The 16,864-nt window shown below is 46.6% G+C and overlaps 1 protein-coding gene across 1 annotated transcript in view; it reads right to left on the bottom strand.

Annotated features, from left to right (window-relative positions):
- Positions 1–16,864, bottom strand: part of LOC121551488 (epsin-3) — a 34,113-nt gene that overhangs the window by 10,794 nt on the left and 6,455 nt on the right. The window contains exons 6-9 of the mRNA XM_045210710.1: positions 8,009–8,130; positions 5,601–5,690; positions 1,480–1,566; positions 164–358 (exon numbers count right to left, since the gene is read on the bottom strand). Coding sequence (XP_045066645.1) covers positions 164–358; positions 1,480–1,566; positions 5,601–5,690; positions 8,009–8,130 — 494 coding nt within the window. The remainder of the gene's footprint in view (positions 1–163; positions 359–1,479; positions 1,567–5,600; positions 5,691–8,008; positions 8,131–16,864) is intronic.

The raw sequence follows: 16,864 nt of genomic DNA, 5'->3' as shown, positions 1-16,864 counted from the left end.
TGGTCCTAACTACACTGTGTATACATATCCAGACCAATACATGTCTATGATCCAGACCCTTCAGATCGGAGGAAGGGGTAGGGCCAAGGTTGAAGGGTTAGGGAGTGAATTGGGACCGGCTGTTAAGAGTTAGAGCTCTTTAGAGGCTTGGAGCAGCTCTTACCCAGTGAGTCCCAGGGGTCGGAGGCTGCCCCAGCCCCAGGCAGGTGACCAGCCCCAGCAGCAGCCTGGGCCTGGGGGAGGGGGTGGTGGAGAGGGGTGCGGATGTTCCCCCTGGCAGGTCCCAGGGGTTGGCGCTAGAACTAGGAGGCACCTCAGACGACACAGCAAACACCTCCACCAGGTCCATCATGGCAGACTATCCACAGAGAAAGAAGAAACAGGTTCTAATCATTAAATAGGTAAGTCTTGTCGGAGTCAGAGCGGCCCATAGAGCAGGAGCCTGTGTCCTGTTTCTGTAGCGTGAGGCAGCGTGATGTACAAATACACCCCCTGGACAGGACGCTAGTCTGTTGCAGGGCCTTATAGTTATAGTCATAGGAGTTATAGGATAGGTGGATAGTCATAGGAGTTATAGGATAGGTGGATAGTCATAGGAGTTATAAGATAGTCATATGAGTTAGGATAGTCATAGGAGTTATAGGATAGGAGGATAGTCATATGAGTTATAGGATAGTCATAGGAGTTATAGGATAGTCGTAGGAGTTATAGGATAGGTGGATAGTTAGAGGATAGGTGGATAGTCATATGAGTTATAGGATAGTCATAGGAGAATAGTCAGGAGTTATAGGATAGTCATATGAGTTAGGATAGGTGGATAGTCATAGGAGTTATAGGATAGTCATAGGAGTTAGGATAGTCATAGGAGTTATAGGATAGTAGGATAGTCATGAGTTATAGGATAGTCATAGGAGTTATAGGATAGTCGTAGGAGTTATAGGATAGGAGGATAGTCATATGAGTTATAGGATAGTCATAGGAGTTATAGGATAGTCGTAGGAGTTATAGGATAGGTGGATAGTTAGAGGATAGGTGGATAGTCATATGAGTTATAGGATAGTCATAGGAGAATAGTCAGGAGTTATAGGATAGTCATATGAGTTAGGATAGGTGGATAGTCATAGGAGTTATAGGATAGTCATAGGCATTATAGGATAGGTGGATAGTCATAGGCGTTATAGGATAGGTGGATAGTCATAGGAGTTATAGGATAGTCATAGAAGTTATAGGATAGGTGGATAGTCATAGGCGTTATAGGATAGTCATAGCCGTTATAGGATAGGTGGATAGTCATAGGCGTTATAGGATAGGTGGATAGTCATAGGAGTTATAGGATAGTCATAGGAGTTATAGGATAGGTGGATAGTCATAGGCGTTATAGGATAGTCATAGGAGTTATAGGATAGTCATAGGCGTTATAGGATATACATTATATACTCTAGGTTACATAGAGTAGTACGGTGTGTTAACTGTTCCTACCCCAATTCCACCAGAGGCCGCCTCCCGTTTGCTCTCCTCCAGAGCTTTCTGGAGCAACGACTCGTCTCCTTGGCGACTCCGTTGCTCCTGGCAACACACACAGACGCTGTTAGGGCATGAAAGGGCTCGGAGACAAGCTCACTGATTCTAACACACACACCCACACTGGCTGGCTGGCTCCCAACTGGCACTCTATTTTGATATATACTGCACTATGGGACCAGGACCCATAGGGCACTACATAAGGAACAAATGTAGTGCTTTGACTCTGGTGAAAAGTAGTGCACTATATAGGGAATAGGCCTCTGGTCTAAAGTAGTGCACTATATAGGGTGCCATTTGGGACGTAGACAGTCTTTACACACAGTCACAGTACTAACTCAGAGAAACTGTCACAGTACTAACTCAGAGAAACAGTCACAGTACTAACTCAGAGAAACAGTCACAGTACTAACTCAGAGAAACAGTCACAGTACTAACTCAGAGAAACAGTCACAATAACAGAAATGCATGGTTAGACAACACAGACTACTGAACCACAGCAACAACACGTCTACAAACTGGACATGACATGCGAGTAGGAACGGCATCACTGATTCTCACATACTGACTCCATGTACTGACTCCATGCACTGACTTCATATACTGACTCACACATAGTCAGACATACACACAACACATGCATGGTCACACAACAACAACACATGTCTAGAAGCTGGACAATACATGTGAGAAGGAAAAGGCATCAGAGAGACAGACGGAGACAGAGAGTCTACTCCGGTCAGAGAGGAGAGCAGTCAAGCATGTCACTCAGTGAGTAACTGCTTCCATTGTGCCACCCTGGCAGAGAGAGAGAGAGAGAGAGAGAGAGAGAGAGAGAGAGAGAGAGAGAGAGAGAGAGAGAGAGAGAGAGAGAGAGAGAGAGAGAGAGAGAGAGAGAGAGAGAGAGAGAGAGAGAGAGAGAGAGAGAGAGAGAGAGAGAGAGAGAGAGAGAGAGAGAGAGAGAGAGAGAGAGAGAGAGAGAGAGAGAGAGAGAGAGAGAGAGAGAGAGAGAGAAAGCCAGTGGAGCAAGAGAAGCAGAGTGAGTTCCCAGTCTAGAGAAGCAGAGTGAGTTCCCAGTCTAGAGAAGCAGAGTGAGTTCCCAGTCTAGAGAAGCAGAGTGAGTTCCAAGTCTAGAGAAGCAGAGTGAGTTCCAAGTCTAGAGAAGCAGAGTGAGTTCCAAGTCTAGAGAAGCAGAGTGAGTTCCCAGTCTATTGAAGCAGAGTGAGTTCCCAGTCTATTGAAGCAGAGTGAGTTCCCAGTCTAGAGAAGCAGAGTGAGTTCCCAGTCTATTGAAGCAGAGTGAGTTCCCAGTCTAGAGAAGCAGAGTGAGTTCCCAGTCTATTGAAGCAGAGTGAGTTCCCAGTCTAGAGAAGCAGAGTGAGTTCCCAGTCTAGAGAAGCAGAGTGAGTTCCCAGTCTAGAGAAGCAGAGTGAGTTCCAAGTCTAGAGAAGCAGAGTGAGTTCCAAGTCTAGAGAAGCAGAGTGAGTTCCCAGTCTATTGAAGCAGAGTGAGTTCCCAGTCTAGAGAAGCAGAGTGAGTTCCCAGTCTAGAGAAGCAGAGTGAGTTCCCAGTCTAGAGAAGCAGAGTGAGTTCCCAGTCTAGAGAAGCAGAGTGAGTTCCCAGTCTATTGAAGCAGAGTGAGTTCCCAGTCTATTGAAGCAGAGTGAGTTCCCAGTCTAGAGAAGCAGAGTGAGTTCCCAGTCTATTGAAGCAGAGTGAGTTCCCAGTCTAGAGAAGCAGAGTGAGTTCCCAGTCTAGAGAAGCAGAGTGAGTTCCAAGTCTAGAGAAGCAGAGTGAGTTCCAAGTCTAGAGAAGCAGAGTGAGTTCCCAGTCTATTGAAGCAGAGTGAGTTCCCAGTCTAGAGAAGCAGAGTGAGTTCCCAGTCTAGAGAAGCAGAGTGAGTTCCCAGTCTATTGAAGCAGAGTGAGTTCCCAGTCTAGAGAAGCAGAGTGAGTTCCCAGTCTAGAGAAGCAGAGTGAGTTCCCAGTCTAGAGAAGCAGAGTGAGTTCCCAGTCTAGAGAAGCAGAGTGAGTTCCCAGTCTATTGAAGCAGAGTGAGTTCGCAGTCTAGAGAAGCAGAGTGAGTTCCAAGTCTAGAGAAGCAGAGTGAGTTCCAAGTCTAGAGAAGCAGAGTGAGTTCCAAGTCTAGAGAAGCAGAGTGAGTTCCCAGTCTATTGAAGCAGAGTGAGTTCCCAGTCTAGAGAAGCAGAGTTTGTTCCCAGTCTAGAGAAGCAGAGTGAGTTCCCAGTCTATTGAAGCAGAGTGAGTTCCCAGTCTAGAGAAGCAGAGTGAGTTCCCAGTCTAGAGAAGCAGAGTGAGTTCCCAGTCTAGAGAAGCAGAGTGAGTTCCCAGTCTAGAGAAGCAGAGTGAGTTCCCAGTCTAGAGAAGCAGAGTGAGTTCCAAGTCTAGAGAAGCAGAGTGAGTTCCAAGTCTAGAGAAGCAGAGTGAGTTCCCAGTCTATTGAAGCAGAGTGAGTTCCCAGTCTATTGAAGCAGAGTGAGTTCCCAGTCTAGAGAAGCAGAGTGAGTTCCCCAGTCTATTGAAGCAGAGTGAGTTCCCAGTCTAGAGAAGCAGAGTGAGTTCCCAGTCTATTGAAGCAGAGTGAGTTCCCAGTCTAGAGAAGCAGAGTGAGTTCCCAGTCTAGAGAAGCAGAGTGAGTTCCCAGTCTAGAGAAGCAGAGTGAGTTCCAAGTCTAGAGAAGCAGAGTGAGTTCCAAGTCTAGAGAAGCAGAGTGAGTTCCCAGTCTATTGAAGCAGAGTGAGTTCCCAGTCTAGAGAAGCAGAGTGAGTTCCCAGTCTAGAGAAGCAGAGTGAGTTCCCAGTCTAGAGAAGCAGAGTGAGTTCCCAGTCTAGAGAAGCAGAGTGAGTTCCCAGTCTATTGAAGCAGAGTGAGTTCCCAGTCTATTGAAGCAGAGTGAGTTCCCAGTCTAGAGAAGCAGAGTGAGTTCCCAGTCTATTGAAGCAGAGTGAGTTCCCAGTCTAGAGAAGCAGAGTGAGTTCCAAGTCTAGAGAAGCAGAGTGAGTTCCAAGTCTAGAGAAGCAGAGTGAGTTCCAAGTCTAGAGAAGCAGAGTGAGTTCCCAGTCTATTGAAGCAGAGTGAGTTCCCAGTCTAGAGAAGCAGAGTGAGTTCCCAGTCTAGAGAAGCAGAGTGAGTTCCCAGTCTATTGAAGCAGAGTGAGTTCCCAGTCTAGAGAAGCAGAGTGAGTTCCCAGTCTAGAGAAGCAGAGTGAGTTCCCAGTCTAGAGAAGCAGAGTGAGTTCCCAGTCTAGAGAAGCAGAGTGAGTTCCCAGTCTATTGAAGCAGAGTGAGTTCGCAGTCTAGAGAAGCAGAGTGAGTTCCAAGTCTAGAGAAGCAGAGTGAGTTCCAAGTCTAGAGAAGCAGAGTGAGTTCCAAGTCTAGAGAAGCAGAGTGAGTTCCCAGTCTATTGAAGCAGAGTGAGTTCCCAGTCTAGAGAAGCAGAGTTTGTTCCCAGTCTAGAGAAGCAGAGTGAGTTCCCAGTCTATTGAAGCAGAGTGAGTTCCCAGTCTAGAGAAGCAGAGTGAGTTCCCAGTCTAGAGAAGCAGAGTGAGTTCCCAGTCTAGAGAAGCAGAGTGAGTTCCCAGTCTAGAGAAGCAGAGTGAGTTCCCAGTCTAGAGAAGCAGAGTGAGTTCCCAGTCTAGAGAGTAAAACATTGAGGATGGGGGGATGAGCAGCCAGACAGGAGGAAGGAAGGAAAGAAAGAGAGGTGTTGAGCAGTGCTGAGCTGAAGGACCAGAAGGGGTTAGACACAAGACACAAAACACAGGGGCTTAGGGGGAGAGAACATGCTCCCCCATTCCCCTCTCAGTGGGCCAAACCTCATCCCTGTGTAGTGCACTACTTTGGACCTGAAACCTTTGTGGCTGGCCTGGTCAAGCAGTCTGACCGCTGCACTCACTCACTCACGTTTCTGTTTCACTACACCAGAATGTGAGCTGGCAGGGGGATCAGGCTGGTTCCACCAGGCCACTATCACGCAGTGCACTATCACGCAGTGCACTAGGTAGTGTGTAGGGTGCCATGTGGGTCTTGGCCAGTGACACCCAGGGCCAGGGGGCGCTACCTGCTGGTGCTCCTCTTTGCTCAGGCTCAGGGCGATCCGGAGCTGTGTCTCTTCATCCATATCCAAGGCAACCGGAGGAGGCGGGGCCGGCTAGAAGGGAGCCAAATGGGTATGTGGAGGAGGAGGGAAATACAGATCAGTCGTTGGTGGACAAATAAAAAAAACACACTTCCTAACAATGCCATGATATTCACATTGGTGCATTTCAAGGTTGTCTTTTAGGTTTTTTTTACAGACGCACCACGAATCTCAGAACAACGCTGTATCACACCATGTGGTTGCTGAGACCACCGTTGTTGATAAAAGACGACCTGGAACGCCACCGTTGTTGATAAAAGACTACCTGGAACGCCACCGTTGTTGATAAAAGACTACCTGGAACGCCACCGTTGTTGATAAAAGGCTACCTGGAACGCCACCATTGTTGATAAAAGACGGCCTGGAACGCCACCATTGTTGATAAAAGACTACCTGGAATGCCACCGTTGTTGATAAAAGACTACCTGGAACGCCACCGTTGTTGATAAAAGGCTACCTGGAACGCCACCATTGTTGATAAAAGACGGCCTGGAACGCCACCATTGTTGATAAAAGACGACCTGGAACGCCACCGTTGTTGATAAAAGACTACCTGGAACGCCACCGTTGTTGATAAAAGACGGCCTGGAACGCCACCATTGTTGATACATTGCACGGAAGGCAAGCCACTCTAGGACCTATAGAATTATGAGTGTTCACAGACAACCAATCAGGACAAAGGATGAAGTCTCTTTGCCCCTCCCCAAGATAGGGATTGGCGTGTACACCAGAAGGGGTCAGAGGGCGGGATCTCATACCATTGGTCTAAAGAGAGAGGGAGATGGTGCTATTGGTTAGTGGAAACAGAAGGATGAGCCTTATCCAATCTGTGACGAGGGAAAAGGTGCAGCACAACAAGCTGCTTGGCTGTTCAGGAACCAGGGTCAAAGTTCATTTACCCACAGGTCTAAGAGAGAGAGCGAGAGAGAGAGTGAGAGCTTGCTTCAGTATAGCAGCAGGAGGTAAAATGGTTTGGTTAGGTTTAGCATTGCAAAATTCAGGTAACTTTCCTGAAATTCCCTAGTTTCCTAGAAATCCCAGTTGAAGGATTCCCAGAATCAGGAGGGAATATAGAGGGAGAGAAACCTGGGAATTTTGGGAATGTTTCTGGATTTTTGCAATCCTAGTTAGGGTTGAGGATGCAGAGGCTAGAGGGAATGACTCCCTACATCTCAGCAGTACCTTCTGAGCTTCCTCCTCGCTGAGGCTCATAGCGATCTGGAGCTGGGTCTGTTCATCAATGTCCACCGGGGGAGCAGGCTGGAGTGTTAAAGGGGGGCATGTTATTAGTAGGACTAACTGCAGTCAAAACACTTCTGGTTTTTATTCTTTCTAACCAGGGATCAGGGACACCCGGTGAGTGGACTCTGGTCAATAAATGACATGAATTGATGAATTAACAGGTAGAAAAGAGAACCTGAAATAATTTGTCTCTCGACGGCCAGTAGTTGAACAGCGCTGTGTTAGGAGTTGGACTAACAACTGGAAATTCAGCTTTATAATGTTAGTCAATGATTAGTTAGTGTGTGTTTTACAAAAGGAGCTAAGAGTTTGTGTGTTTTATAAAAGGATCTAAGAGTTTTTGTGTGCGTTTTAGTCCCAGGCCTCAGTACAGTATGCAGTATGCACCATCTAACAATACAGTAATACAGAGACACAAAGGCCATTCAGTGCCATCAATACCAGGCTAGCTAACAGTGGATCAATACCAGGCTAGCTAACAGTGGATCAATACCAGGCTAGCTAACAGTGGACGAATGGCTCCATCTTGTCCAGTCAAGTCACTCATTCACTCAGCACAGCTGCCGGCGGATCATTCTCTGCAGCATCGCTCTCTGTAATTGGCCAGATCGGCGGCCAACTCTGAGTATCAGTGTCTTTGATTGGCCAGATCTGTGTTATAGATCGCATCACAAGGAGAGAGGGATGATATTGGTTTCTATTAAAGGCTCAGTGAAATGGATGACACTTAGAGGACAGAGAGAGAGGGAGAGAGAGACGGGGGGACGGGGGGGGAGCTCTGCAGGAGAGTGCGTATGAGTGGGAGGGAGGGGTTGAGCTCTGCAGGAGAGTGCGTATGAGTGGGAGGGAGGCAGCCACATTCACAACATTCTCACACTGCATTTAGTCAGAGTATCAGTGCCTCTTGTTCAGTGTGTGTGTGTGCGCGCGTACTGTGCAAGCGTGTGTGTGTGTATGCATACCCATGAGCGTGTGTGTGTGTGTGTGTGTGTGTGTGTGTGTGCATACCCATGAGGTGTGTGTGTGTGTGTGTGTGTGTGTGTGTGTGTGTGCATATGCATACCCATGAGCGTATGTGTGTGTATCACCTTTTCACTTTCCTCTCGGCTCATGGCCAGAGCCAGCTGCAGTTGTAGCTCCTCCTCCCCGCTGGTCTGGGGGCGGGCCTGCTCCATGTCTGATGCGGCACGGCGAGGGGAGGAAGAGGTGGCTGGGAGGAGGAAGAGGAGGACAGAGGGAGGGAGGAGAGAGAGAGAGAAAGCAGTCATTTTAGTCTGTGATTTTAAGAGCAGAGTTTTAGTAGAGGGAGCTGGCACTGGGTTTGCATGTTAAGTCAACCAGTGTGTGTTGTGTTATTCCAGCAGGGCTGTGCTGTGTTGGCATGGCATGCTCTGCCTTGGTCTGCAAGGCCGCGCCCCAAATGGCAACCTATTCTCTATATAGGGCTCTGGTCTAAAGTAGTGCACTATATAGGAAATAGGGTGCCATTTGGGACAAGCATAACTGCTGCTCTCTGCCTGCCTGCACTAGGAACAATGGTGGCTTGTGTGGAGCAGTGGAGGAGGTAGGGGAGAGGGGGAGAGGGGGAGGGGAGGTAGATGGGAGGAGGTAGAGGGGGAGGTAGAGGTAGAGGGGGAGGTAGAGGGGGTAAAGGAGGAGGTAGAGGAAGTAGAGGAGGAGGTAGAGGTAGAGGGGGTAGAGGAGGTTGAGGGAGTCTGTAGTGTGCCATTTCCCCAAATCCTCTGGGTCGGTTCCTAGACATGCCAGCAGGTTTAGGGGAGAGGAGGGCACACATACAAAGGTTTGGGGTGGGCGATAACTTGACTAAATTATCACGATAACGATAAATTGAAAGATACATTTATTAATGTGCACCACAGTTATTTTTTTAAAATATTACCCTTAAAACTAATACTACTACTTTAAATGTTGTAGCTATCAATTGTCCCATCAACAATCACGCATATTAGCAAACTTATTTAATTTTTAACTTTACCTTTCTCTAGGCTGTAAGGGAAGGGAAGGGGAGTGGGGGGGGCTGTGTAGGGAGACTTTACATTTACATTTTAGTCAGTTAGCAGATGCTCTTATCCAGAGCGACATACAGTTAGTGAGTGCATTATTTATTTTTTTCTTCCATACAGTACTCTATATACGTCCCAAATGGCACCCTATTCCCTACGTAGTGCACTACTTTTCACCAGAGCCCATATAAAGGCAATATGGTGTGATTTGGGACGTAGTCTCTCTCTGCTGAACCCCAATCACTTCCAGTACGCTGCCTCTCAATGTAGCCCGCCTGGGCTGGAATGTACTCTGGCTGGGCCGGCTGGGACCAGACCTGGGTTCAAATACTATTTCAAATCTTCTCAAATACTTTTAAGTGTTCGCTTTAGCCTGCCTGGGGTGCCAGATGGGTAGAGTCTGCACGGTTATTCTATGGTTCCATTAAGACAGACAAGCTCAATCAAGCACAGCCAAAGTATTTTTGAAATGATTTCAAATCGTATTTGAACCCAGGTCTGTCTGGGAAGGGACAGGAATGCCACAGTGCCAGGCCAACCCTCTGACCCCCACCAAACCACCCAGCCCCAGCACATCCATCAGGTCCGTCTAAACCCTCAACGACAGACAAGACAGGACAAGACAGGACAGGACAAGACAGGACAAGACAGGACAGACAGGACAGACAGACAGACTCAAAGATCATCAAGCCAGGACACACAGTATGTCCTCCGACCTCAACTGTCCTTCTGTAACGGTGTTGAAATGGGGCAGAAAACAGGCCAGAGTGTCAATCTGGATGTAGTCTGAATCATTTCACAGTAATTACAAGAAGCATTCTCCAAAGTATGAAGAATTATCAACCCTAGTAATTGTTTCACAGTGAGAAAATTGAATTGTATGATATTGTTTGTACTGTAATTGTATTTAAACAATATGAAATATTTGATCTAATTCCTGTCCGCTGTGGACTACTTTCCCCTGTCCCTGTTGTAACAACCATTCACCTGGACCGCTGGGACTGGTTCTGATCCATACAGTACTGTATGTGAGGAAAGGAGGAAACCTGGCACCATCCCTAAGGTGTCAAAGCTGTCATCAAGGCAAAGGGTGGCTATTTGAAGAATCACTTTTTTGGTTACTACATGATTCCATATGTGTTATTTTATAGTTTTGATGTCTTCACTATTATTCTACAATGTAGAAAATAGTAAAAATAAAGAAACATCCTTGAATGAGTAGGTGTGTCCAAACTTTTGACTATTTTGTTTAAACATAATTTTCAGGATGTAAAAAACTAAAGACTAAAACCAGATCTAAAATATGTAGAAAAGATAATGGACATATCATTTTTAAATAACAATCACCAAAAGAACAACTAGAAAGTCAGGGAGAATAACACATTTTACAAATGATGCATTCAGGAGTATATTTGTGATGGCATGGGGCCCCCAATGATTTTGTTATAATGTTTGAGTCACTCAGATAGCATAAGCCCCCACCACGCCCATGGCCACGTCTCCACCACGCCCATGGCCACGCCCCCACCACGCCCGTGGCCACGCCCCCACCACGCCCATGGCCAAGCTCCCACCACGTCCATGGCCACGCCCCAACCACACCCATGGCCAAGCCCCCACCACGCCCATGGCCACGCCCCAACCACGCCCATGGCCAAGCTCCCACCACGCCCATGGCCAAGCTCCCCACCACGCCCATGGCCACGCCCCCACAGCCACGCTCCCACCACGCCCATGGCCAAGCCCCCACCACGCCCATGGCCACGCCCCCACGGCCACGCTCCCACCACGCCCATGGCCAAGCCCCCACCACGCCCATGGCCACGCCCCCACCACGCCCATGGCCAAGCTCCCACCACGCCCATGGCCACGCCCCCACCACGCCCATGGCCACGCCCCCCACCACGCCCATGGCCAAGCTCCCACCACGCCCATGGCCACGCCCCCACCACGCCCATGGCCAAGCTCCCACCACGCCCATGGCCACGCTCCCACCACGCCCATGGCCAAGCTCCCACCACGCCCATGGCCACGCTCCCACCACGCCCATGGCCAAGCCCCCACCACGCCCATGGCCAAGCCCCCACCACGCCCATGGCCACGCCCCCACCACGCCCATGGCCAAGCTCCCACCACGCCCATGGCCAAGCTCCCACCACGCCCATGGCCAAGCTCCCACCACGCCCATGGCCAAGCTCCCACCACGCCCATGGCCAAGCCCCCACCACGCCCATGGCCAAGCTCCCACCACGCCCATGGCCAAGCTCCCACCACGCCCATGGCCACGCCCCCACAGCCACGCTCCCACCACGCCCATCACCTAAGCCCCATTTTGACACAGAAAAAACTCTGGTGTGTGTTCGTGCGTGTGTGTGTGTCTGTGGGAAAATCAAACATGCACAGACACCAGAAGTATAACGTTAACACAGTGTGACTAACTGAAACTATGCTCATGCTACATAGCTTCCCACACACCCTACACACACTATAGATACCAGATCACACACACCCTACACACACTATAGATACCAGATCACACACACCCTACACACACTATAGATACCAGATCACACACCCTACACACACTATAGATACCAGATCAAACACCCTACACACACTATAGATACCAGATCACACACCCTACACACACTATAGATACCAGATCACACACACCCTACACACACTATAGATACCAGATCACACACCCTACACACACTATATATACCAGATCACACACACCCTACACACACTATAGATACCAGATCACACACCCTACACACACTATAGATACCAGATCACACACCCTACACACACTATAGATACCAGATCACACACCCTACACACACTATAGATACCAGATCCACACACCCTACACACACTATAGATACCAGATCACACACCCTACACACACTATAGATACCAGATCACACACCCTACACTCACTATAGATACCAGATCACACACCCTACACACACTATAGATACCAGACCACACACACCCTACACACACTATAGATACCAGATCACACACCCTACACACACTATAGATACCAGATCACACACACCCTACACACACTATAGATACCAGATCACACACCCTACACACACTATAGATACCAGATCACACACCCTACACACACTATAGATACCAGATCACACACCCTACACACACTATAGATACCAGATCACACACCCTACACACACTATAGATACCAGATCACACACCCTACACACACTATAGATACCAGATCACACACACCCTACACACACTATAGATACCAGATCACACACCCTACACACACTATAGATACCAGACCACACACCCTACACACACTATAGATACCAGATCACACACATAACACACAGGCAACTGGCTGTGGTCTCAGTACAATACTACTGTCCTATCTAACAACTCCACCACATCCTACTGTATCAGAATCCTACTGTACTATCTAACAACTCCACCACATCCTACTGTATCATAATACTACTGTATTAACAACTCCACCACATCCTACTGTATCATAATACTACTGTATTAACAACTCCACCACATCCTACTGTATCATAATACTACTGTATTAACAACTGTATCATCCACCACATTCTACTGTATCATAATACTGCATCCTTCTATCTTACTACTGTGTCATGTTCCAATCGTAGTATTACTACAACACACTATCACATCGTATTACTACACACACCCTATTGTACCTTAACATATACAGTACCAGTCAAAAGTTTGGACACACCTACTCATTCCAGGGTTTTTATTTTTTTTGTCATATTTTCTACATTGTAGAAAACAATGAAATAACACATATGGAATCATGTAGTAACCAAAAAAGTGTTAAACAAATCAAAATATATTTTATATTTGAAATTCTTCAAATAGCCACCCTTTGCCTTGATGACAGCTTTGCACACTCTTGGCATTGTCTCAACCGGCTTCAACTGGAATGCTTTTCCAACAGTCTTGAAGGAGTTCCCACATATGCTAAGCACTTATTGGCTGCTTTTCCTTCACTCTGCGGTCCGACTCATCCCAGATCATCCATTCACCCACACCGCATCTTACAAAGACACGGCGGTTGGAACCAAAAATCTCCAATTTTGACTCCAGACCAAAGGACACATTTCCACCAGCCTAATGTCCATTGCTCGTGTTTCTTGGCCCAAGCAGGTCTCTTCTTCTTATTGGTGTCCTTTAGTAGTGGTTTCTTTGCAGCAATTCAAACATGAAGGCCTGATTCACACAGTCTCCTCTAAACAGTTGATGTTGAGATGTGTCTGTTACTTGAACTCTGTGAAGCATTTATTTGGGCTGAAATTTCTGAGGCTGGTAACACTAATTAACTTATCCTCTGCAGCAGAGGTAACTCTGGGTCTTCCATTCCTGTGGCGGTCCTCATGAGAGCCAGTTTCATCATAGCGCTTGATGGTTTTTGCAACTGCACTTTAAGAAACTTTAGAAGTTCTTGAAATGTTCCGTATTGACTGACCTTCATGTCTTAAAGTAATGATGGACTGTCATTTCTCTTTGCTTATTTGAGCCTATCTTGCCATAAAAGAAATTCCACAAATTAACTTTTAAGAAGGCACACCTGTTAATTGAAATGCATTCCAGGTGACTACCTCATGAAGCTGGTTGAGAGAATGACAAGAGTGTGCAAAGCTGTCATCAAGGTAAAGGGTGGCTATTTGAAGAATCTGAAATATAAAATATATTTTCATTTGTTTAACACTTTTTTGGTTACTACATGATTCCATACGTGTTATTCCATAGTTTCAATGTCTTCACTATTATTCTACAATGTAGAAAATAAAGTAAAACCCTTGAATGAGTAGGTGTGTCCAAACCTTTGACTGGTAGTGTACAATGTGTTCAACTCAAATACAATGTGGTCAACTCAAATTCAATGTGGTCAACTCAAATACAATGTGGTCAACTCAAATACAATGTGGTCAACTCAAATACAATGTGGTCAACCCAAATACAATGTGGTCAACCCAAATACAATGTGGTCAACTCAAATACAATGTGGTCAACTCAAATACAATGTGGTCAACTCAAATACAATGTGGTCAACTCAAATCGGTGGCCTTAGTCAAATTTTGATGGCTATAATATAATAAATGTAAAATCTAGAATGTGCTTGACACAAACCGTTCAAAAGGCACTTAAATATTTTGTCTTGCCCGTTCACCCTCTGAATGGCACACATACACAATCCATGTCTCAAGGCTTAAAAATCCTTCTTCAACCTGTCTCCTCCCCTTCATCTACACTGATTGGATTTAACAAGTTATATCAATAAGGGATCATAGCTTTCACCTGGATTCACCTGGTCAGTTTATGTCATTGAAATAGCAGGTGTCCTTAATGTTTTGTACACTCAGTGTATGTTTATTCTAATAATATGTTTTGTACTAATTTAATGAACAGGCAAACACAGCCACCATGCAGTGGTACTAAAACCCCCCGGGCCAGAGGTAGTGAGAGTCAGAGAGATGACCCACAGCTACCATGCAGTGATACTAAAACCCCCCGGGCCAGAGGTAGTGAGAGTCAGAGAGATGACCCACAGCCACCATGCAGTGATACTAAAACCCCCCAGGCCAGAGGTAGTGAGAGTCAGAGAGATGACCCACAGCCACCATGCAGTGATACTAAAACCCCCCAGGCCAGAGGTAGTGAGAGTCAGAGAGATGACCCACAGCTACCATGCAGTGGTACTAAAACCCCCCAGGCCAGAGGTAGTGAGAGTCAGAGAGAGGACCCACAGCTACCATGCAGTGGTACTAAAACCCCCCAGGCCAGAGGTAGTGAGAGTCAGAGAGATGACCCACAGCTACCATGCAGTGATACTAAAACCCCCCGGGCCAGAGGTAGTGAGAGTCAGAGAGATGACCCACAGCTACCATGCAGTGATACTAAAACCCCCCGGGCCAGAGGTAGTGAGAGTCAGAGAGATGACCCACAGCTACCATGCAGTGATACTAAAACCCCCCAGGCCAGAGGTAGTGAGAGTCAGAGAGATGACCCACAGCCACCATGCAGTGGTACTAAAACCCCCCGGGCCAGAGGTAGTGAGAGTCAGAGAGAGGGCCCCTGGGCTTTGTCGCATGTCTGCTGCCATCACCCTAGAACTGGAACAATTGCTGCTGACGCATAATACATGATCCCCAGTCCCAGCTAGCTAAACATGGCTACCACAGCACAACCATGTATACACAGAACCATGATGAGACAGGGGGAAAAGGTAGAGAGAGTGAGTGAGTGAGTGAGTGTGTGCGCGTCCCATTCTTTGTGGTTGCTGTTCAGCTGGAGTGAAAGAGAACAGGTGAATGGTAGGAATGCAGATATAGAGAGCATCTCACACACTTGGATAGCGTAACCAAAACTAACAAACACTTTATGTAGGAATGGGTTAATAACCAGGATGAGACAATAGACGGAGACATTGGTTGTTTCCCAAATGGTACTCTATTCCCTATACAGTGCACTACTTTTGACCAGAGCCCTATGGGAACAGAGTACCGTTTGGGACGTAGTCATTCATTGGGACCTGTCCAGGTCCTTATGTCCAGCTGCCTGTTTCATGGACCAACAGGACAATAGCCCCTAATTGAATAGGGCCTATGAGGGACAATGACCCAACGGTATACAACCATAGAAACAGAATCTCTTATGCCGTCATTGACATGAATGGAGAGGCCCGTTCTATAGATTATATTTCTATGAACACAACCAGCCATCTCTACAATGAATCTAGATACCGCTGACGTGACGTGCTATCTGTATCTCTGGAGCCCCGAGTAACTGAACGTTTAGTCCCTTTTTTCTGATGACACACACAGACACAGACACTGACTGACACGTTGATAAGATAAGAACAGGGAGTTCTTACTGAGCGTACGAATACGCCATCTATGTGTTCCAGAATCATCTACTATATGTCATGGTCACAAGATAAGAACAGGAGGAGCCAAAACATTCCACCCCAAATCCCCATGAGTAAGAAGGAAGAGGTTAGGGGTTGCTGCACGACAGGGGAGGTAGAGACAGAGATGCACTTTTTCCTCTACTGTGAGAAATACTCCCAAATAAGATCATCTTTTTTTTCCAAGAAAATATCTCAATCAATTCCCAACTTCTGTGCATTTACTAATCACATAAAGCTGGGAATTATTCTGGGTGAGGGAGAAACCACAAATATTACTGCCAGATATGTATATGATTGCCATAGCCTGAGGGACATCCCATGACCATTAATTCCCTATAGTATTGACATTGTATATAACTGACAGTAATACATAATGGAACCATCATCATGTACATGTTGTTATTTATTTATTAGACATTCTTTCTTTGTCTTTTTATAATCTTATTTTCATTTAATTACATTTATCAACCGAAGATTCCCCAATACAACAGCAGTAGTGTTGTACCTGTAAACATGATTATTATTATTACTGGAAATTAACTGGATTTCAATATCCTCATAGCATTGTATTTACTGAAAGGCTGTACCACTATAGCACTTTGGCAATATCTACAAATTGTATTTCGTGCCAATAAAGCAATCTGAATTTGGTTGGGCTTTAAACACACTAGGTTGTTTCCTGTCGGATAATACTAACATGGAGAATTTGATAGCAAACTCACTACGTACTGACTAGCTGTACCTTCGCAGCCAGTGCAGACCTGAGCAGAGCCAGACCACATCTCTCAACATGGATGCTCTGTGAAGAATGGAATGGAATGGCTAATCTTATCAAGGTTTTAGGCATTCAAGCCTTCATTACATTCTGGCTCCATTATGTATTCCAGTGCCTCTTCAATGCTTCAGGAACATGTTTGGCCTTTTAAAATGTGTCCCTGCTATCAATCAAACTGTAATATACTGTCACTGGT

This window comes from Coregonus clupeaformis, chromosome 35 (assembly GCF_020615455.1).
Source record: "Coregonus clupeaformis isolate EN_2021a chromosome 35, ASM2061545v1, whole genome shotgun sequence".
Taxonomy (NCBI): Eukaryota; Metazoa; Chordata; class Actinopteri; order Salmoniformes; family Salmonidae; genus Coregonus; species Coregonus clupeaformis.
Note: the sequence above shows the minus strand (reverse complement) of the source record. Positions and strands in the feature narration are given on the sequence as shown.